The sequence below is a fragment of the Narcine bancroftii genome, chromosome 6 (assembly GCF_036971445.1).
Source record: "Narcine bancroftii isolate sNarBan1 chromosome 6, sNarBan1.hap1, whole genome shotgun sequence".
Lineage (NCBI taxonomy): Eukaryota > Metazoa > Chordata > Chondrichthyes > Torpediniformes > Narcinidae > Narcine > Narcine bancroftii.
This window is the reverse complement of record NC_091474.1, coordinates 171,251,806-171,274,073: the sequence shown is the minus strand read 5'-3', so window position 1 is coordinate 171,274,073 and position 22,268 is coordinate 171,251,806. Positions and strand designations below refer to the sequence as shown.

General features: G+C 39.4%; 1 protein-coding gene across 8 annotated transcripts in view; it reads left to right on the top strand.

Moving 5' to 3' along the window:
• LOC138736734 (intersectin-2-like) overlaps nt 1-22,268 on the top strand; it is a 220,624-nt gene that overhangs the window by 119,630 nt on the left and 78,726 nt on the right. For 7 of the 8 annotated variants that reach the window (XM_069886717.1, XM_069886722.1, XM_069886719.1 and 4 more), the window contains 8 exons: nt 2,987-3,126; nt 3,834-4,345; nt 5,566-5,696; nt 6,246-6,421; nt 8,436-8,580; nt 13,211-13,416; nt 17,393-17,454; nt 18,244-18,410. In XM_069886717.1, coding sequence (XP_069742818.1) covers nt 2,987-3,126; nt 3,834-4,345; nt 5,566-5,696; nt 6,246-6,421; nt 8,436-8,580; nt 13,211-13,416; nt 17,393-17,454; nt 18,244-18,410 — 1,539 coding nt within the window. The remainder of the gene's footprint in view (nt 1-2,986; nt 3,127-3,833; nt 4,346-5,565; nt 5,697-6,245; nt 6,422-8,435; nt 8,581-13,210; nt 13,417-17,392; nt 17,455-18,243; nt 18,411-22,268) is intronic. The other variant, XM_069886721.1, reaches the window with a different exon arrangement.

The window sequence follows — 22,268 nt, the reverse complement described above, 5'->3', positions numbered from 1 at the left end:
TATATTGTCCGCATCCACACCCAAATACCACTGTCCTTCAGGGTGTTAGCTTTATCTATCAAATACTTATGTCGGCAGACAATGTGAAGGAAAATCTAAAGGGTTTCTACGGGTCTATCAAGAGCAAAAGGATAGTAAGAGGCAAAATTGGTCCCCTTGAAGATCAGTGTGGTCGGCCTTGTGTAGAGCCTAAAGAGATAGGGGAGATCATAAATGGCTCTTTTTTATTTCCCTCAGTATTCACTCAGGAAGCAGGCATAGAGTCATGAGAAATGAGGAAAACCAGAAGTGAGGCCATGGAACCTATACAAATTAAAGAGGAGGAAGTGCATCCTGTCTTAAAGCGAATAGGGGTGGAATAATCCCAAGGTCCTGACAAGATATTCCCTCAGATCTTGAGGGAGGCTAGTGTAGAAAGCACAGGGGCTCTGACAGAAATATTTAAAATGTCCTTAGCCATAGGTGTAATGCATGAGGATTGGAGGGTAGCTCATGTTGTTCCATTATTTAAAAAAAGCTCCAAAGGTAACGCTGGAAATTATATAGGCCAGTGGGCCTGATGTCAGTAGAAGGTAAATTTTTGGAAGGTGTTCTAAGAGATCGGATATACAATTATTTGGCTAGCCATGAACTCATTAGGGATAGTCAACATGGATTTTTGCGTGGTAGATTGTGTTTAACCAATCTTAGAGTTTTTTGAGGAGGTTACCATGAAAGTTGATGAAGGAAAGGCTGTGGATATTGTCCACATGGACTTTAGTAAGGCTTTTGACAAGGTCCTACATGAGAGGTTAGTGAGGAAGGTTCAAACGCTAGTATTCACAGTGAAGTAGTGAACTGGACTTGATAATAGCTGGATGGGAGAAGCCAGAGAGTAATGATTGCTTATCAGTCTGGAGGTCTGTAAGTAAATAGTATGCCCCAGGGATCGGTCTGGGACTATTGTTGTTTGTCATCAATATCAATGATCTGGATGATAATGTGGTCAATTGGATTAGTAAGTTTGTAGATGACAGATGGTAGGGCACTGAGGAGTGTGGTAGAACAGAAGTATCTGGGAAATATAGATACATAATTCCCTTAAAGTGCCATCACATAGGGTTGTAAAGAGAGCTTTTGGCATCTTGGCCTTCATAATTCAAAGTATTGAGTATAGGAGTTGAAATGTTATGGTAAAGTTGTTCAAGACATTGGTGAGGCCAAATTTGGAATATTGTGTGCAGTTTTGATCACCTAACTACAGGAAGGAAATCAATAAGATTGAAAGAGTGCAGAGAAGGATTTACCCGAATGTTGCCTGGACTTCAGGGACTGAGTTACAGGGAAAGGTTAAACTGGTTCAGTGTTTATTCCATGGAGTGTAGGAGAATGAGGGGTGATTTAATAAAAGTATTTAAAATTATGAGGGGGATAGACAAAGCAAATATAGACAGGCTTTTTCCATTGATGGTGGGTGTAATTCAAAGAAGTGGACATGGGTTAAGGGTGAAAGGGGAAAAGTTTAGAGGGAACATGAGGGGGACCTTCTTCCCTCAGAGAGTGGTGGGTATGTGGAACGAGCTTCTAGCTGAAGTGATAATGCGGGTTTGATTTTAATATTTAAGGGAAATTTGGAGAGGTATATGGATGAGAGAGGTATGGAGGGCTATGGACTGAGTGCAGGTCAGTGGGACTAGGCAAGAAAAAGTGGTTAGGCACAGACTAGAGGGGTTGAAATGGCCAATTTTTGTGCTATAATGTTCTATGGTTCACCGATAAGCCCTTAACGAAAATAAAATCTAAGAGGCTGCCTAGGTTAGCAGTGAGTGTTCAAAACAAGTGGTAGTCCATCAATACAGGAAACAGTAATAAAAGAAGTCCTGTCAGTGCCAGTGAGAATTTTGCCCAGATTTAGGCTTGCCGCTGATGGTGGGTTTTGAGCGCCTTATCATCTAAGATATTGGCCTTTTTTGGGTGGGCCTCGAAGAAGAGGCGGATGGTGGACAGAGTTGAATTCTTACTGCAAATCATCAACCTCAATGTGCTCTTCCCAGTCAGTTTGTCGCAGAGGGCTGAACTGACCGATGAAGTGGCCAGTGACTCATTTAATAATGAGATCGGTCCTGAGGTCACTTGGCTTTTGATTTTATTGGAAAATTCGTGCCCAACATTAATATCGCAGGTAACTAACGGCATTCTTTTCAGATGGGAAATATCTTATACCATGTTGGCCATCTACTTATGGGATGTTGCTGATGTTTGTTTCTCAAGAATATTAATTGGCTGCCTATTACCTCTGGACAGGAGTTTCAGAGAAATGGGCATATCTGAGTTACTTTGGAGAGTAGTTAAGAATGAGATTTGAATTTAGAAATACACCAGAGGTATTGATGGCAGATTTAATGCCCTTCCACAAAGGGCATTAACGCACTACTGGAGCTTTTAACAGCAGACCAAACAATTTGATGGATGCCATTTTTTAAAAATTTCCAGATTTATTTTAAAAAAAAATTCATTTATTCGATTTTGATTTTGAACAAGGCTGTCATTCCAGGCTCCGGTTCTAATAATCTCGTCAAAATCAATACACCAGCACACACGGATCTCTCATACTGGCATTTCAGTGGAAGTAGACACTGTCCTAAAAATACTGAGTCTGAAAGTGTACTGTCCTGCTCATGCACTGAAGATCTGAAAAGTTTAATTAATTTGGCTTTCCTAAACTTGACATCTGTATTTATTATAGATAATCAGATTTTTGTCAATTAAGAGCTGTCCAGCAACACTGCCTGGACCTTGATTACTTTCAGCATTCAATCTGTGTGCAGCAAGCGGTGGCCAGAGTGAGTACAGGGTCATTCCTGTGCATGTTCCGCATTTCCATCTCTATGGTTTTTGCAAGATGCATGTGTCACTAGCATTTCTAGGACTAATTTTTATCAACAGTATCAACTAAAGTGAAGTCGATTAATCAGCAGATATTTTATTGCTCTATATAATCCTACAGGAACTGCGGGAAAGCTACACCAAGCAGCAGTATGCTTTGGAGCAGCTCTATAGAATCAAAGAGGATAAAATTCGAGCACTTGAAAGAAAAAAAAATGAAGAGCTAGCAAGGAAGAAAAAGCAAGAGGAGGATGCTTTACGGTAAAATCATTTGTGATTTTTATTTAAAATGCCAAGAGATGGGAATTTGGATCCCTGTGATTGCAGTTGGAAAATAATTGAAACCTTTGGTACTCCAGTAAATAAAATTCTGAAATGTTTTCATTTAAAATTTAAATGCACGTGTGTGCATGCAAGGAATAAGATAAATTTTCAAATAGAATATTCCTGGCAGTTGGCGTCGATTGTTTTGGCAGAATACCTGAGACTTTTGTGTATAATTCTGAACCTATTTGCCCTTTGCCTCTCCCAGCTAAGGTGGTGGATTAGTTGACATTCATGCCATATCTTGATTAACTTAGTAGATTCTTTTTCCACATTCTGAAAAATCAACTGTTTCTTTTTTCCATGAATGCTGCAAATCTTTTAAAGATTTTCTATATTTGTTTCAGATTTCTGGTATTTGCAGATATTTTTGATAAAAATCTACAAAGAATTTCCCCCCGTTCATGACTTATTACAAGTTTCTTTGCATTCCTTCCATCATCCTTCTCTCCACCTTCCGTACCATCTTTAAAAAAAAATGATGCTTACTGTTTGTCCTAAAGGACAGTGACACGGTCCATGGAACATGAGTTGTAATTTTGTAGGACTTGTAATGGTAACCAGATCTGGATTTCAGCTGAATAGTTTTTTTATTGATAATTTTTTAACATTCTCATAAAAGTTCATTTTTACATTTGTTGTAGAAAAGCAAAGCAAGACAAAGAAAATATTTGGAAATTAAAAGTCAAAAGAGAAGAAGAGGCAAAGCAACGGAAGCTGGAGGAAGAACGACTTCAGGATAAAATCCGTGAGGAAGAAAATCGGAAAAACGAGGAGTTTGTTGCTAAGCAAAGAGAAATGGAAGCACAAAGTAAACAACTTGCTGAGGAAAGGCATCGGCAGGAGGAAGAGGATAAAAGAAGGCAAACCCAACTTCAAAGGGAAGCAGAGGAGAAGCTCCGTCGTGAAGAAGAGGAAAGGAAAAGACGTGCGCTGCTTCAGAAAGAAGCAGAAGAGAAACGTCGTCAAGAGGAGGAAATGAAAAGGAAAGCTCAGGCTTGGAAAGAAGAGGAGGCAAAACAGCTGCATGAAGAAGAAGAAAAGAGAAAACGAGAGGAGTCTGAGAAATCTCAGGAAAAGATTGATGTGCTAGGTAAAGCCAAAGACGTAATGAAACACTTTGATGATAAGCCAATATATGGATCAAAGAAAGAAGGTAAAAGTGTTGGGTGTTCATTAGAATAACCTATTGCATGCCAGAATTAGGAGGTTACATAGTGATTTCAACACATAGAAGCTGATATTTCAGCAAAGGAAAATGGGCATATATTAAACTATAAGAGACAAACCTTTTCAGATGAGGTGAAACTGAATTTCCATGTGGCCTCTAAGGTGGATGTGAACTATTACACAGGAATAATCATCAGGAGAGAGGTTGGATATCTTGAGCTGAGTGGGTCACCTCCTGATGCCCCAAAAGCTTTCCGCCATCTACAAAGCACAAATCAGGTTGGGGGGGGTGGGGGGTGGGGTGGTTTGTGAGCATGGTGGCTGTGCAATATTCTCTGCACTGTATTTGCATAGATAAGTCTAGATTCAATTACAGTTCAGGACTAAACTATCTGCTTCATAGCATCTGAATAATGACCCAAAACATTCATTACCTTTACCTCTGATGTCTGATATCCTTTGGTGTTTGACTACCCCTCTGATCCCCACATTTAAAATGTGTTCTGCCTTTCTATTTTTTTCGATGAAAGTTGATGACATCACATTGTTCCATAATTATGCCACCTATTATGTCGTTCTCCATTCACCGATCCTGTCTGCATCCCCTCACAACCCAGTTACTCTTTTCCCTGATCATTCATGTGAATTATACTTCGCTGGAGCCACAGAAACAATCCCTAAGTCACCCAAGTTGCCACAGTCTTCATAGACTAACATAATCCATTTGTTTCTACTTGAACTATTTCTGATTCTGTGACAAAACATTTTCTCAATCCTGTGTAATCTGATTTTGTTTAATAATCAACATCCGTTGATTGTTCAAATTCATCAGATCCACTAGTTTCCCACCTATCTAATCTGATTGTAGCCTTAAAAAAAGCTTTTAAACGGGGAAATACGTTTACTTTGTTTGCTCATTATTATTTTCTAAATGCTTTGTTATTACTTTATTAATAATGAATTATAACATTTTCCCAAATTTTGAAATCAGGCTAATAGGTCTGTAGTGAATCTGTTGTTCCCTGTTTTCTCTCCCTCTTTTCTTAAATAGTGGGAATACATTTGTTAACCTTCCAATCTGCAAGATCCCTATGTCCACAATGCTTTTTAGAAAAAAAGTAGAACTCGTCCTTTATGGCATTTACCAAAATGAGCAACTGAAACCTTGCAATCTTTGCAACTAATTTATTTTCATGTTTTCTGCAGTGCCCCCAATCAACAAAAACAAAACTTCCATGCACAGAAAGTCTGCCGTCTTGACAAATTATCGAGCGTTATATCCATTTGAAGCAAGAAATAATGATGAACTCGGATTTCAAACTGGAGATATAATAGAGGTACAAAGTTGATGGATAGAAGGTGATGCTTGAAAAAACAAATGCATGTATCCAGTTGCAATAAGTGTTCCAAAAACAATACATTAGTTGATTCTTGAATGTTGTGTAGCCTCTGACAGAGATATTTAATACCTTGAACCAAAATGTGTGTTTTGGGCCCATGAATATCCACGTTAGCTTTGAAAGGCACTTTGTGATGTGTTGTTGAATTATTAGAAATGTTTTTTTTATTTATTCTGGTATCCCCGCATACAAACTTGTGCCTTAAAACAATTATTCTCCTTACTCTTTTCTGAAGACTTTGCTCATGAATGGTTTCATAGATACCATGGTAAGACATCAATGCTGTAGTCATATCATATCCAAAGCTACAGGGACTCCTACTTCACCATCTCACTGTACCTATCGGTGCAGAATGTATCATTTTATTGTACATATATTAAAAGTATTGGGACCAAACAGATGCAAAAGATGTAGGAAATTGAAATTCAAGAGGAAAGTTTTATTACGTTTTTATTTTTGAGACTAATCTTATTCTGGCATCCATAGGTTGATGAAACAATTGAGGGGGAGTCAAGCTGGCTGTATGGAACTTTACAAGGAAAAGCTGGTTGGTTTCCAGTAAACTATGTGGAGGTGGTAACAGAAAATGCAACTCCTTTATCACCTAAAAGAGCTTTATTGCCACCCTCAAAACCTGTTTCAACTACCTCAATATCTCCTGGGTTTGTGTCTCATTATATCACTTTATTAATCTTTCAATACTCACTTGACTTGGAATTGTATCGTAGGATTGTAACATCACTATTTAATTAATAGTCCTTGGTGTCACCTTCAGGATTGAAACATTCTTTTCAAAAGTATTCTATTTCAAAGCAAATTTGAAGTTATGTAAATATGAAGTTATGTACCTCATGGAAAAGTATATTTTTTATATCTTCTGAAATTATAATTCATGAGATCTTGCCTTAATTTCAGAAAATCAGATTTATTGTCAAAGTACATGTATGACATTACAAACAACCATGAAGCCCCTTTCACACTTGGAAGTGGTTCCAGGAATTAACAGCCATTCAGCCTAAAAAGGGTCTAGTGTGAAAAGAAAATCTTAATGCTGGTGTGAGATGGCTATTGCCATTTATTGTTAGCGCTTTCCCATGGACCCTTGTAAAGGTTTATATAGGTTATCACATGGATAACAGGAGCTGAGGGGCTCATACCATGCTGTGCATTAAGCTTAATTATGTTATAATTAGGGATGATTATTTTTGTCCAAATATTAGGTAATAATACATTGATCAGGATTTAAGGCAGGTCCACCATCACTCGGTGCATCATGCACCTTCTACCGTAGAAGGTAGAACAGTCCTAACCCTGGGGATGTCTCCTTGCAAGTGTGAAAGTGTTAATTGTCCCAGTTAGGAGTGGTCAAGTGTGAACAGCAAAAACGCCATTCCTATCTAGCGTGAAATAAAAGCTCTCACGACTGGAGGGAGAACAAATGCTTTTATTAGCTTATAACTAAGGGTCGGGTGCAACGGTAGTTTTCAGAAGGGTTCTGGGTTTAGGCAGGAAACTAGGATTATATGTGGGCAGATGGGGGAGGAGCCGGGAGGTGGGACCAGCCATCAGCTCAACACCCTACCAGTGAATTCCATTTTACAGCATTCTCCCCTTCCTGTAGAATTTAGGGTCTGTGAATGAAGACAGAAAACATGGGTTCAGAAATAAGTGGTTTAAAAAAAAATAGAATTGTTTACAAATTTAAGCGGTCCGGGGGTCTGGATATCCTGGTGGAGCTCCTTAGCACTGGGGGGCCTTGGACTCCTTGGGTCTCCTGGTCCCTTTGTGGGGGAGGAGAAGCAGGCTGGGTCTCCTGCTCGATGATAAATGGGAATGCACTTTCCTCCTGAACTGGATCCCCAAGGCCCTGACTGGGGAAGGTGAAAATGAGATCCATGGCTCGCAGAGGCAATGGACCCTCTGTTCCGCTGGGTGCCAGGTCCCTGTTGGAGATGGTGTCTTCCCTGCCATCTGAGTACTCCACATAGGTGTACGTGGGATTGGCGTGGAGCAGTTTCACCCTTTCCACCAGGGCATCGGTCTTACTTCTCCTCACCTGCTTCCTAAGAAGGACTGGACGAGGAATAGTGAGCCAGACTGGTAGTGTAGTTCCCGATGCTGACCTTCTTTCACCACTGGCAGTTAGTTCTATACTCCTACCAGATCACCACTCTCTATGTTTTGAAATTTCCCCGAAAGTTCCCCCTAAATTTCTCATCTTTCACCTTTAACCCATGTCCTCTGGTTTGTATCTCACCTAATTTCAGTGGAAAAAAACTAAAACTTTAAAGTCTCTTCTTGGTCAAATGTATTTGAGGATAAAGTAATGGAACTTCAATTGCGAGAGCATGTTTCTTCTCAAATCCAATATTTCTTTAACTGAATGTAATATGCAGTATTATGATCATAATTTTTCTGGGTTCCTTAAATATTTGTATATTATTTCACAGGTAAAATGTGTGTGTATAATGTTAACCAAACACAAAATTATTCAATTAAATACTCAATTGGTATGTAATGAATTAAGGGACATTAAAAGTTTATTATGGATACCTGAACTGGAGTAATAATGATTCATGAATATATTTTCATGGAATTATAATGAAAATTATAAAACTTCTCAGTAATGTTGATCTGGAGAAATACTCTATATAATTAGTGAATTTATTCCAATAGACCTCAAGCACAAATTAAAGTAGCTGAAGAAGGGAATACCCAATCAAGTCGAGCCTTTTCAGGGATAAGTGGCAGTCCCATGTGGCAAAAATCTGCTTTTACTCCAACTCTTCCTCCTGGTTCTGGGTCACCTATTTATGATCAGGTATGTCTTTGGTTTGGCATATCCATTAGATTGACCTGTTCACTCTGTTCACGTGTGCTTAAAAATCTCCCTATGAGATTTGTGAGCATGTTTGTAAGACTGGACTAACTTGGCAATGGGGTAAGATTGAATTGATTTGGGTTTTTTTTAAACAGAGGAGACAATCAATGTTTGTAAAATTGAAAGGCCAATATAGGGGACCAAGAAAGCACATTTGTTTGGAGAGATATCAATGACTGGGTCATGAATTTGTGCCAATTGATGCAAGGAATAAGGGAAGAGTAAAGTAACTTTGTTAACTACTGATGATGTTGTAGTTTGGAACTTGTTGCCTCAGGGGGGTAATGGAGTCCAAATCCTCATTTGTCTAGCACTTTGAAGTGTAACCTACAAATATTAAGACTTGAGAGCTAGAATTAGGAATAGTTAAGAAACTTCCTTTCCTTTCATCAGGGGCTTTCAGTTAATGGAATGAATGGCTTTCTTTGTCATCAGTTCCTATGATTCCTACAAATTCAATTAAATTCAATCTTGCATTTCTCATGCCAACACATTGTGCTGAACAGACAGTAATAAGTTCTTTAACAGCTTTATATAGGGGCTTCACATAAAGGCAAGTTCCAGAACACTCATAGGAACAAAAAAATTACATAGATCCAAAGAAAGCAGATACTAGAATGAGATCTCAAAACTTCAGTTTAGGGCCTAAGATTCGTACAGCCAAAGGCATGCCTGCCAAAAATAAGTGAAAAGGATCAGATAATTTGCAAGAAAGCTGAGTTGAAAGAGAGTAAAGTTTTTGCAGGGCTGGAAGAGATTGCAAAATTAAGAAGGGGTGGTGAAATCTTATAACCTGTTCTCCTCCTGCTCCTTGTCTTCTTCTTTGGCTTGGCTTCGCAGACGAAGATTTATGGAAGGGTATGTCCACGTCTGCTGCAGGCTCGTTGGTGAATGCGGGACAGGCAGGCATGGTTGCAGCGGTTGCAAGGGAAAATTGGTTGGTTGGGGTTGGGTGTTGGGTTTTTCCTCCTTTGTCTTTTGTCAGTGATGTGGGCTCCTTGTCTAAAGCATACATGAAACTACAGTTTCACTACAGAGACAACAGGGATTAAAAATTGGGAAATCTCTGAAATTCATGTATTTTAATGCCAGGAGTATTGTAAAAAAGGTGGATGAGCTGAAGGTGTGGATTGATACTTGGAAGTATGATGTGGTAGTGATTAGTGAGACATGGTTGCAGGAGGGATGTGATTGGCAACTGAATATCCCTGGGTTTCGTTGTTTTAGGTGTGATAGAGTCGGAGGGGCAAGAGGAGGTGGGGTTGCATTGTTGTCAGGGAAAATATTACAGCGGTGCCTAGGAAGGATAGATTAGAGAGCACATCCACGGAGGCTATTGGGGTGGAACTGAGGAGTAGGAAAGGAGAGGTTACACTTGTAGGGGTGTATTATAGACCACCCGGAGGGGACCGAGACCTAGAGGAGCAAATCTGTAGGGAGATAGTAGATATTTGTGATAAGCACAGGGTTGTAATTATGGGAGATTTTAATTTTCCACATATAGATTGGGAAACACATTCTGTGAAAGGACTGGATGGGTTAGAGTTTGTGAAATGTGTGCAAGATAGTTTTTTACAACAATATGTAGAGGTACCGACCAGAGAAGGAGCAGTGTTAGATCTACTGTTGGCAAATGGGATGGGTCAAGTGACGGAGGTTAGTGTTGGCGAGCACTTCGGGTCCAGTGATCATAATGCCATCAGCTTCAATGTCATTATGGAAAGAGAGAAATCAGGGCCAAGGATTGAGGTTTTTGATTGGGGAAAAGCTAGATTTGAGGAGATGCGAAAGGACTTGCAGGGTGTGCATTGGGACAAGTTGTTTTATGGGCAGGATGTAGTAGAGAGATGGAAGTCTTTTAAAGATCAGATTTTGAGAGTGCAAAAGCTTTATGTTCCTGTTAAGTTAAAAGGAGGGGCAAAAGGTTTGAGAGAGCCGTGGTTTTCAAGGAATATTGGAAACTTGGTTCGAAGAAAAAGGGAGGCGTACATTAGATATAAGAAGCATGGAGTTAAGGAGATGTTTGAAAGATACATTGAATGTAAGAGGAATCTTAAGAGAGGAATTAGGAAAGCTAAAAGAAGGTACGAGAAAACTATGGCAAGCAGGGTGAAAACTAATCCAAAAGAGTTCTACAAATATGTTAATGGTAAGAGGAAAGCTAGAGACAAAATTGGTCCCTTAGAAAATCAGAGCGGAAAACTGTGTGTGAAGCCTAGAGAAATGGGGGAGATATTGAACAGTTTCTTTTCTTCGGTATTCACTAAGGAGAAGGATATTGGGAGATGTGAGATAAGAAAAGCAAATTGGGTAAATATGGGGAATATAGAGATTACAAAAGGTGTAGTTTTAAGGCTTTTGAAGAATATAAAGGTGGATAAGTCTCCGGGACCAGACGGGATCTTCCCCAGGACATTGAGAGAAGTGAAGGAGGAAATAGCAGAGGCTCTGGCGGTAATTTTCCAAATGTCATTAGATATGGGGATAGTGCCGGATGATTGGCGCATTGCGCATGTGGTTCCGTTATTTAAAAAGGGTTCAAGGAGGAAGCCTGGCAACTATCGGCCTGTAAGTTTGACGTCTGTGGTAGGTAAATTAATGGAGAAAATTCTTAGAGATAGTACTTATAAACATCTGGATAGACAGGGTCTGATCAGGAGCACTCAACATGGATTTGTGGGAGGAAGGTCATGTTTGACCAATCTAATTGAATTTTTTGAAGAGGTGACTAGGAATGTGGATGAGGGTAGCGCAGTGGATGTTGTCTATATGGACTTCAGTAAGGCCTTCGATAAGGTACCACATGGAAGGTTAGTTAGGAAGGTGCAGTCTTTAGGTATAAATTTTAAGATAGTCAAATGGATTGAACATTGGCTGAAAGGGAGAGGCCAGAGAGTGGTAGTGGATAATTGTCTGTCAGGTTGGAGGCCGGTGACCAGTGGTGTGCCTCAAGGATCTGTATTGGGCCCATTGTTGTTCGTTATATACATTAATGATCTAGATGATAGGGTGGTAAATTGGATTAGTAAATATGCAGACGATACTAAGATAGGTGGAATAGTGGATAATGAAGAAGGTTTTCAAGGATTGCAGAGGGATTTGGGCTGCTTAGAAAAGTGGGCTGAAAAATGGCAGATGGAATTTAATGCTGATAAGTGTGAGGTGCTTCATTTTGGCAAGAAGAATCAGAATAGGACATACGTGGTAAATGGGAGAGCATTGAGGAATACAGAAGAGCAGAAAGATTTAAGAGTAACGGTACATCGTTCCCTGAAGGTAGAAACTCACGTGAATAGGGTGGTGAAGAAGGCTTTTAGTATGCTGGCCTTTATCAATCATTGCATGGAATATAGGAGTTGGGAGGTGATGTTGAGATTGTATAAGACGTTGGTGCGGCCTAATTTGGAGTTCTGTGTGCAGTTCTGGTCGCCTAATTATAGGAAGGATATAAACAGAGTGGAGAGAGTGCAGAGAAGGTTTACCAGAATGTTACCTGGGTTTAAGCATCTAGAGTATAGGGAGAGATTGGACAGATTAGGTCTTTATTCTTTGGAGCGTAGAAGGTTGAGAGGGGATTTGATAGAAGTATTTAAGATTATGAAAGGGATAGACAGAGTGGATGTGGATAGACTATTTCCGTTAAGAGGAGGAAAGATTAAAACAAGAGGACATGAGTTAAGAATTAAGGGGCAGAGGTTTAGAGGTAACATGAGGGGGAACTTCTTTACTCAGAGAGTGGTAGCCGTGTGGAATGATCTTCCGGGAGAAATAGTGGCGGCGGAGTCAATTGTATTATTTAAGAAAAGGTTGGACAGGTATATGGATGAGAAGAAGATGGAGGGTTATGGGCATTGTGCAGGGAGGTGGGACTAGAAAGGGGTGTTTGGTTCGGTGCGGACTAGAAGGGCCTAATGGCCTGTTTCCGTGCTGTAATTATTATATATGTTAGGTTCTGCTTCTGGTGCTACAGCAAGGTTATATATATATATATATATATATATTGGGACTCTGGTTTCTAATGCATGTAGACATTATTTCCTCCCTCACCAAAAAGAGATCCATGCCTAAGGGTGCCTGCATTTGCCGCTGCTCTCTTGGCTTATTGATCGACTTGCATCTATCTTTATACTACATTAGTTTCTTAAAGGTGCATATTTCAATGTTGCATTGTTCCATCAGGAATAGAGTGGTAAACTGAGAATAATTATCCTGTGGACTGTAATACTGATCCAGAGCCTGAAATTGAATTCTACTACAGCAGCCAAGGAATTAAAATTCAAATAATAGAAAACATTTTGAAATAAAAATAATTAATCATTAGTAGGGCCTTCAGCAAAGGAACTATGCTCACTCACATGGTCCTTATCAATGTAGTTGAATTTTAATTACCCTTCAAAATTGCCTGCAAGCCAATCCATGCAGAGGTAATTCATCATAGACATTAAATGTTGATTTAACCAGTAATTTTCATAACCAGCAAATAAATGTAAGAAATTGCTTTTATGTTTCTAATTTGTGATTGTTCTCCAATTTCAAAAGTATTGTTGGAAAAACATTATTTTTTTTGCAGGTTGAAGGTGTGAAAGCTTTCAAAGCCCTGGCACTTTGTTCATGGACGGCAAAGAAAGAGAACCATTTGAATTTTTCGAAAGATGATGTAATTGATGTCCTGGAACAGCAAGATAACTGGTGGTTTGGAGAGGTTCGTGGTGCAAAGGGTTGGTTTCCCAGGTCATACGTCAAGGTGATCAGTGAGCAAACACAGCTATCTGTGGAGTAAGTATCTTATTTTAATTTTAACAATACCACTCAGTAAGAAGCATTTCCAGCCTATGAAATAAGTGAAACATGAATGTCTGCAGACACTGACTGTAGTAAAAAGTTAAAAATGCTGGGCTCAAGCCCGAAATGTTGGTTACATTTCTTTACGTCCTATGGACACTGCGAGACCTGCTGCGTTTTTACTGGCCCATGAAACTCGTGTCCCCCAATTGATCTACCAACCCGTACGTCTTAGAAATGTTCTTCTTTATATTTATCAAGGTAGTTAAAGTGGATATTTGATTACATTTGGAATGCTTTCATATTAATGAGCTGATATGTAGTTGTTCCAACCTGGCCCATGTGTGAGTCCCACACCAAACTAATTTTCTGTGGCCATTCAACTACCTAATTTCTGCAGTTGTTCTTCAGTGGGCTAGATCAGAAATGAACTAAACCTACAAACAATGCATCTGAAAGCCCTCACAGACCCTAGCACGGCCTCGATTGTTTTTGTCAGTTTGTGTGGTGAAAGGCCTGTTTGTTTGTAAAAGTCTATAATAATACAACATTGAAAAGAGATTAATTTTAAAATAAGTTTAAAAAAAATATTTTTAACATAACTTTCAGTTAGTTTATTTAAAATGTACATATGCAGATTAAAAATTAAAATAAAAAAAACATAGTTTTATCTTTTTACTCAAAATAAGATATGTCAGCTATGATAATTATAAAGATGAGAGGCAGAGCGTGAAGTGTATGCAGCCCCTCAGCTCAGCAGCCAATAGAATTCCTCTGTAGGGATGGATAGAAAGGGGTGGATGCATTGGATGTGGAGGAGATGTTTCTCGTAGTGGGAGAGGCTAGGATGAGAGGGTACAGCCTCTGAATAAAAGTTTTCCCCTTTAGAAAAGAGATGAGGAATCTGTGGAAATGATTGCCACAGACAGCTGTGGAGACCAAGTCATTGCATACACAGTGCCCTCCATAATGTTTGGGACAAAGACACTGTTCCTTTATTTGCCCTTGTGCTCCACAATTTTAAATTTGTAATCAAACAATTTACCTGTGATTAAAGTCCACATTCCAGTTTTTATTCAAAAGGTTATTTGTATACATTTTGATTTCTCTCTTGGCTTGGCTTCGCGGACGAAGATTTATGGAGGGGTAAATGTCCACGTCAGCTGCAGGCTCGTTTGTGGCTGACAAGTCCGATGCGGGACAGGCAGACACGGTTGCAGCGGTTGCAGGGGAAAATTGGTGGGTTGGGGTTGGGTGTTGGGTTTTTCCTCCTTTGTCTTTTGTCAGTGAGGTGGGCTCTGCGGTCTTCTTCAAAGGAGGTTGCTGCCCGCCGAACTGTGAGGCGCCAAGATGCGCGGTTTGAGGCGATATCAGCCCACTGGCAGTGGTCAATGTGGCAGGCACCAAGAGATTTCTTTAGGCATTCCTTGTACCTCTTCTTTGGTGCACCTCTGACACGATGGCCAGTGGAGAGCTCGCCATATAACACGATCTTGGGAAGGCGATGGTCCTCCATTCTGGAGACGTGACCTACCCAGCGCAGCTGGATCTTCAACAGCGTGGATTCGATGCTGTCGGCCTCTGCCATCTCGAGTACTTCGATGTTAGGGATGAAGTCGCTCCAATGAATGTTGAGGATGGAGCGGAGACAACGCTGGTGGAAGCGTTCTAGGAGCCGTAGGTGATGCCGGTAGAGGACCCATGATTCGGAGCTGAAAAGGAGTGTGGGTATGACAATGGCTCTGTATACGCTTATCTTTGTGAGGTTTTTCAGTTGGTTGTTTTTCCAGACTCTGTGTAGTCTTCCAAAGGCGCTATTTGCCTTGGCGAGTCTGTTGTCTATCTCGTTGTCAATCCTTGCATCCGATGAAATGGTGGAGCTGAGATAGGTAAACTGGTTGACCGTTTTGAGTTTTGTGTGCCCGATGGAGATGTGGGGGGGCTGGTAGTCATGGTGGGGAGCTGGTTTAACCATGTAGTAATTACAGCACTTTTTGTACATAGTTCCCAAATTTCAGGGCAGCATAATATTTGGGACATTTGGCTTCATAGGTGATTGCAAGTAGAATAAAACAGTAAGAGATAATGCCCAAACCATAAGATTACCAAAACCAACTGTTTGGAATATTATTAAGAAGAAAGAGCGAGGCATATTACCAATTGAGATCCTACTTGAAGGATAAATTAGGAAGCAGTTTGAGTTTGCCAGAGGCAAGTAACCTTGAATATGTGATTACAGATACAATGATAATCAAAAGATTTATAACAAATATGTATATTAAACTGCAAGAAAAGGAGAATGAGGAAACAAATGGTGAAACTAAACAAAAATGGGACCAAGATTTAAATATAAAGATAAAAAAGGAAACATGGGAGAAATTATGTTCTGGAACGATGAGAAATACGATAAATACGAGGCTACGTATGATACAATATAACTGGATACACAGACTATACATTACGCCTCAAAAGTTAAATAAATGGGACCCAACGGTATCTGATAGATGTTTTCGATGTAAAAAAGAAATGGGAACAACAATTCATGCAATCTGGACATGTGAGAAAGTAGAAAAATTTTGGGAAGATCTCAATCAGATATTAAATAAAATAACAGAAAACAATATACCAAAGAATCCAGAGATCTTTCTCCTAAGTAACATAAAAAACAAAGAATTTGGAATTGATTTGGAGGATGCACAAAAAAGATTTGTTAAGATAGCTCTAGCCGTAGCAAAAAAATGTATTATGTCAACCTGGAAATTGGAAGATAATTTGAAAATACAACAATGGTATATAGAAATGAATAAATGTATTCCATTAGAAAAAATAACATATAGTTTAAGAAATAATATTGAAATATTCAAACAAATATGGGAGCCTTATATTAAATACAATAGCGAAAACCTACCGGGGACAATCATTACCTAAGTTGATGGAAGGAGAAGGAAAGAAAAGAGTGGACTCAGTAGAATTTCTGGTGTATTTTTGTTGAGTGACAACATTGTCTGACTGGTTTAATGTATCCTAGATTGTATACCTTAAATGGATGGGGGGGGGGTGGGGGGTGTGGGTTGGGAAGAAGTGGGGGGGGGGAGAAAATGTCACTGTATATGTTTGAAAAGGAAAAAGTGTGTATCATGACTAATGTGATTTATGGTGTGAAAAATAAAAAATAAAAAAAAAAGAAGAAAGAGCGCACTGGTGAGCTCAGTAATCACAAAGGGACTGATATTCCAAGGAAGACTCCACTGCTGATGACAGAAGAATTCTGTTTTACTCTTGTTTTTCGGCTTCATTCTTGCTTCTTTGACTTTCAATGGCACAACTCTGGTCCTCGTGTTGAAAAATGGCATCTACAGAATCCAAACACTGAGTAGCAAGCCGAAATCTCTTATACCTGCACTAATCCAGCAATTAAACATGCCTGAGTACTCACAATCACCTGTGAAGCCAAATGTCCCAAACATTATGGTGCCCTGAAATGAGGGGACAATGTATATAAAGTGTTGTAATTTCAACATCATCAAACCAAAATGTATACAAATAACCTTGATTAAAATCTCGAATGTGCACTTTAATTACATGTGAATTGTTTTATGACATATTTAAAACTGTGGAGCTCAGAGGCAAATAAAGGAAGAAAGTGTCTTTGTCCCAAACATTATGGAGGCCACTGCATTTAAAACAAAGATTGATAGGTTCTTGATTGGTAAGGGTGTCAAAGATTATAGGGGAAGGCAATAGAATTGGGAAGGAAAAGTACATCAGTCATGATTCAAATAGCAGAGCAGACTTGATGGGCCGAATGACCTAACCCTGCTCATTTGTCTTGCGGCCTTAAAGCATAACCAAAAGGAGTCTTATTTGAATTGCATCATCTCTGCCATCTGTCAGCAAAGCTAATTGCTTAAAATATACTTAATATCATGCCTGATTTCAATCACTGAACTCTTAATTTTTTTTTATGTAGACCTGGACCTCTTTATGCATCAGTGGCCAAAAGATCTAGCCCTGTCACACAGGCAGTAGAAGGTAAAAATCTGAAAACCTCTCTTTCCTATGCACTATAGCTTAAATTTGTAGAAAGTATAATTATAATCGAACCGGAACTAAATGCTTTCCTGATTTTGCCCTTGGCAACCTCCCAAATATATCTTAATTTTTTTTTATTTTAGCGTCATTTTGCAATATATTGCAGTTATGGTAATAGTTCAGAATAGCTCAGTACCATGAGGTGATATCTTGAGCATTTCTAAGGAATCATTGAAATAACTATGGAAAGCTTAGTCACTGAGTATATTTAAGGGGAGGATAGATTGATTTGGGGTATTAAGGGAATCTAGAGATATTAAGATAATGCAGGAAATGATCTTACTGAATTATGGAACAAGCATGAAGGGTTGAATCAACCTATCTTTTATTCTGTTTCTTCTGTTCCATTGCCTTGTGCAAAGAGGAGCCCATGAACTAATATCTAGTGACACAGAAGGAGGTCATACAACCCATCAGGTCCATGCCAACTCTCACCACATATTCCCATTAATTCCATCCTAATCTATGAAAGACCTTGGGTGCTACTTCAGACAGCACCTGAGGTCAGGATTGAACTGGGGTCCTTGAAGCTGTGAGGCAGAAGCACTAACTGATGTGCCATTATGCCACCCTGAATTGCTTTTTGCCTTTTTTGTGGATCAGAGAAAGCAGCGAACTTCTGTTAAATGATTGATGGACTCAAATGGTCTATTCTTCAGCTCCAAGAAATTTTAGAGGTGTGTTATCTATCGATCCATAGTAATAACAGTTTTGCTTTATTTTTATTAGAGTATATTGCACTATATTCATATCAAAGTTCTGAAACTGGAGATTTAACCTTCACTGTGGGTGAGATGGTTCTGGTCACCAAGAAAGATGGGGAGTGGTGGACAGGAGTTATTGATGATAGAACAGGTGTCTTTCCTTCAAATTATGTGAAACCAAAGGATCCTGATGTAAGTTTAAAACTTTCTTATGTTTCATTATGTTTTTTTCAATATTTTGCACTTAGCTACATTGAGTTTGTGAATCTTTTCCTTTTGTGTTGAAAAGCAATGTACATCATCTGAACTTGTATAAAAGAAATCCATTTAAATACAGGAACACAAATGTTTTTTGTGGGTCTGGATTCCCCTCCCATTGTTTGAATTCTGAGACTTTCTGATGTCTCCTGCTTCTGCCTTTTCTGATTTTTCCATGAAGAAGAGCTCAGACCTGAAACATCAGCAATATATCTTTGTCTCCTATATATGCAGAAAAGACCAGTTGAGTTCCTCCAGCACTTCAGTGTTTACTACATTCACACTATCTGCAGCCTATCATGTTTCACTCAATGCTTGGCTAGTTGTGCAGCAGTTGGGATAACATTTTTGTCAGGTCAATGATTTTCCTTGGAACTGAAAAATCTTGGCAGTGCAGAAAATTTCACCTGCTTTAATTGGTTAGATCCTTAATAGATCTTTTTTGTCCAGAACTTCAAGAAATTCAAGTCCCATTCTTACATCCCTAATAATGGGAATTTCTGCAGCCCACAGAAAATCGCCATTGCTCGCTAGCACCATGTTCTAATTCAGGTGGTAGCATTTAGAATATTCCTATTTTACTAGCTTCATAGAACATTACAGCACAGAAACAGACCCCTTCGGCCCTTCTAGTTATCGCTGGACCATTTTTTTGTCTAGTCCCACTGAGTCCATAGCCCTCCATACATCTCCCATCCATGTACCTGTCCAAATTATTAAAATTGTTAAAATTGAGTTAGCATTCACCACCTCAGCTGGCAGCTTGTTCCACACCCCCACCACTCTCTGCGTGAAGAAGTTTCCCCTCACATTCCCCCTAAACTTTTCCCCTTTCACTCTTTACCCATGTCCTCTCTTTTGTAACTCGCCTACCTTCAGTGGAAAAATGCCAACCTACATTTACTCTTGTCTATCCCCATCATAACTCGATCATAAATCTCCCCTTATTCTTCTACGCTCCAGGTAATAAAGTCCTAACCTGTTTAACCTTTCCTTGGAACTCGGGGAACTTTTCCTGAAGTCTGGGCAACATCCTAATGAATCTTCTCTACACTGTTTCTATCTTATTCATATCTTTCCTGTAGTTAGGTGACCAAAACTGCACACAATACTCCACATTTGGCCTCATCAATGTTTTATACAACTTTACCATAACATCCAAACTACTTGACTCAATACTTTGATTATGAAGGCCAAAATGCCAAAAGCTCTCTGCACAACCCTATCCACCTGTGACACCACTTTAAGGAAATTATGTATCTGTATTCCAAGGTCTACTGCACTCCTCAGTGCCCTACTATTTACTGGATATGTCCTTTCTAGTTCACCATGAATTCCTAGCGTTTGAACCTTCCTGACTAATTTCCCATGTGAGGCCTTATCTAAGGCCTTACTAAACTCCATGTAGTCAACATGCACAGCTTTTCCATCATCAACTTTCCTGGTAACCTCCTTCAAAAAACTTTATAAGATTGGTTAAACATGACCTACCACACACAAAGCCATGTGGACTATCCCTAATCAGTCACTTGACTATCCAAATAATTGTATATCCGACCTCACAGAATTCTTTCCAAAAAATTACCTTCTACTGACATCTGGCTCACTGGCCTATAATATAATTTCCAGGGTTACTTTTGACCCCTTTTTTCCCCCTCACTGCTTATTTTCCTTACTTTTCAAAGCTCTGTGCTTGTTTCATGAGTGAATACTGTTTAAAAAAAAAGATTTCTCCCATCGTTTTTGGCTCCACTCTGATCTTCAAGGGGACCAATTTTGTCCCTTGCTATACTTTTTGCTCTTAATATACCTGTATAAACCCTTTAGATTTTCCTTCACATTGTCAGCCAACGCCACCTCATTTTTATTTTTAGCCTCCTGATTTCTTTCTTGAGGTTTTTCTTGCATTTGTTTTAATACATCTCAAGTAACTAATTTGCTCCATTTTGCCTTTACATGCTCTCAACCTCTCTCTTCTTCCAAACCAGAACCCCAATATCCCTCAAAAGCCAAGGCTCCCTCTGTCTACTCACCTTGCCATTAATCCTGACAGGAACATACAAACTCTGTAATCTCAAAATTTCACCTTTGAAGTTCCTCAACTTACCTTGCATATCCTTGCCAGAAAACAATTTATCCCAATCTATGCATTCTCGATCCTTTCTCCTTTCCTCAAAATTAGCCTTTCTCCAATTTAGAATCTCAACCCGAGGCCCAGTCCTATCCTTCTCCATAATTAACTTGAAACTAGTGGCATTATGATCTCTGGACCCAAAATGATTCCCTACTCATACTTCTATCCCCTGTCCAATCTCACTCCCTAAAAGGAGATCCAGTATTGAATTCTCTCAAGTTGATACCTCCGTACTTTGATTTGGAAGACTTTGACAAACTCCAAGCCATCCAGCCCTTTTATAGTATGGGAGTCCCAGTCAAAATGTGGAAAATTAAACTCCCCTACTATCACTACCTTTTGTTTCCTGCAGCTGTCTGCTATCTCTCTTCTAATTTGCTCCTCCAATTCTCATTGACTATTGAGCAGTCTATAATACAAGCTCATGATTGTGGTCATATCTTTCCCGTTCCTCAGACACACCCATATAGTATCAGTAGACAAGCCCTCTCGTCTGTTCTGCCTGAGCACAGCTGTGACATTTTTCCTGCCACTCCTCCCCCTTTCACCCCCCCACCCCCATTTTATTACATCTTTAGCATCATAAACAACAAATATTTGTTCTTCTCACCATGAGAACTATTATTGAACATTATTAAGGTTTCCATTTCAGGATTAATTAGAACTATAAAACATTACAGCACAGAAGCAGGGCCTTTGGCCTTTCTAGTCTGTCCTGATCCATTTTTCTGCTTCATCCCACTGACCTGCACCCAGTCCTACCCCTCCCATCCATGTACCTCTCCAAATTCTTAAATGTTAAAGTTGAACTTGCATTCACGTGGCAGCTCTTTCCACACTCTCACCACTCTCTGTATGAAGACATTTCCTCTAATATTCTCCTTTTATCTTTAACCCATGTCCTTTGGTTTGTATCTCACCATCAGTGGAAAAAGCCTACCTACATTTACTCTTTCTATCCCCTCCATAATTTTAAATACATCTATCAAATCTCCCCTAATTCTATTCTCCAGGGGAAAAAAAATCCTAATTTGTTTAACCTTTCGCTGAAAGGTTCCTGAAGTCTGGGCAATATCCTTGTAAATCTTCTCTGCATTCTTTCAATTTTATTGATATCTTTCCTATCGTTAGGTGACCAAAATTACACATGATACTCCAAATTTGGCCTCACCAATGTCTTGTACAATTGTACAATCACATCCCATCTCCTGTGCTCAATACTTAGATTTATGAAGGCTAATATCCCAAAAGTTCTCTTCACAACCCTATCCACCTGTGATGTCACTTTCAGGGAATTATGTACCTTTATTCCCAGATCCCTCTGTTCTACCACACTCCTCAGTGCCCTACCATTTACTGTATATGTCCTTTCTTAGTTTGTCCTTCCAAAATGAAACACTGCACACTTGTCTGCATTAAATTCCATCTGTCATTTTTCAGTCTATTTTTCCAGCTGGTCTAGATCCCTCTGCAAGCTTCCTCACTGTCCACAGCACCTCCAATCTTAGTGTCATCTGCAAACTTGCTGATCCAATTTACAACATTATCATCCTGATCATTGATGTAGATGACAAACAACAATGGTCCCAGCACCGATCCCTGAGGCCCACCACTAATCACAGGCCTCCAGTCTGAGAAGCAAATATCCACCATCAGTC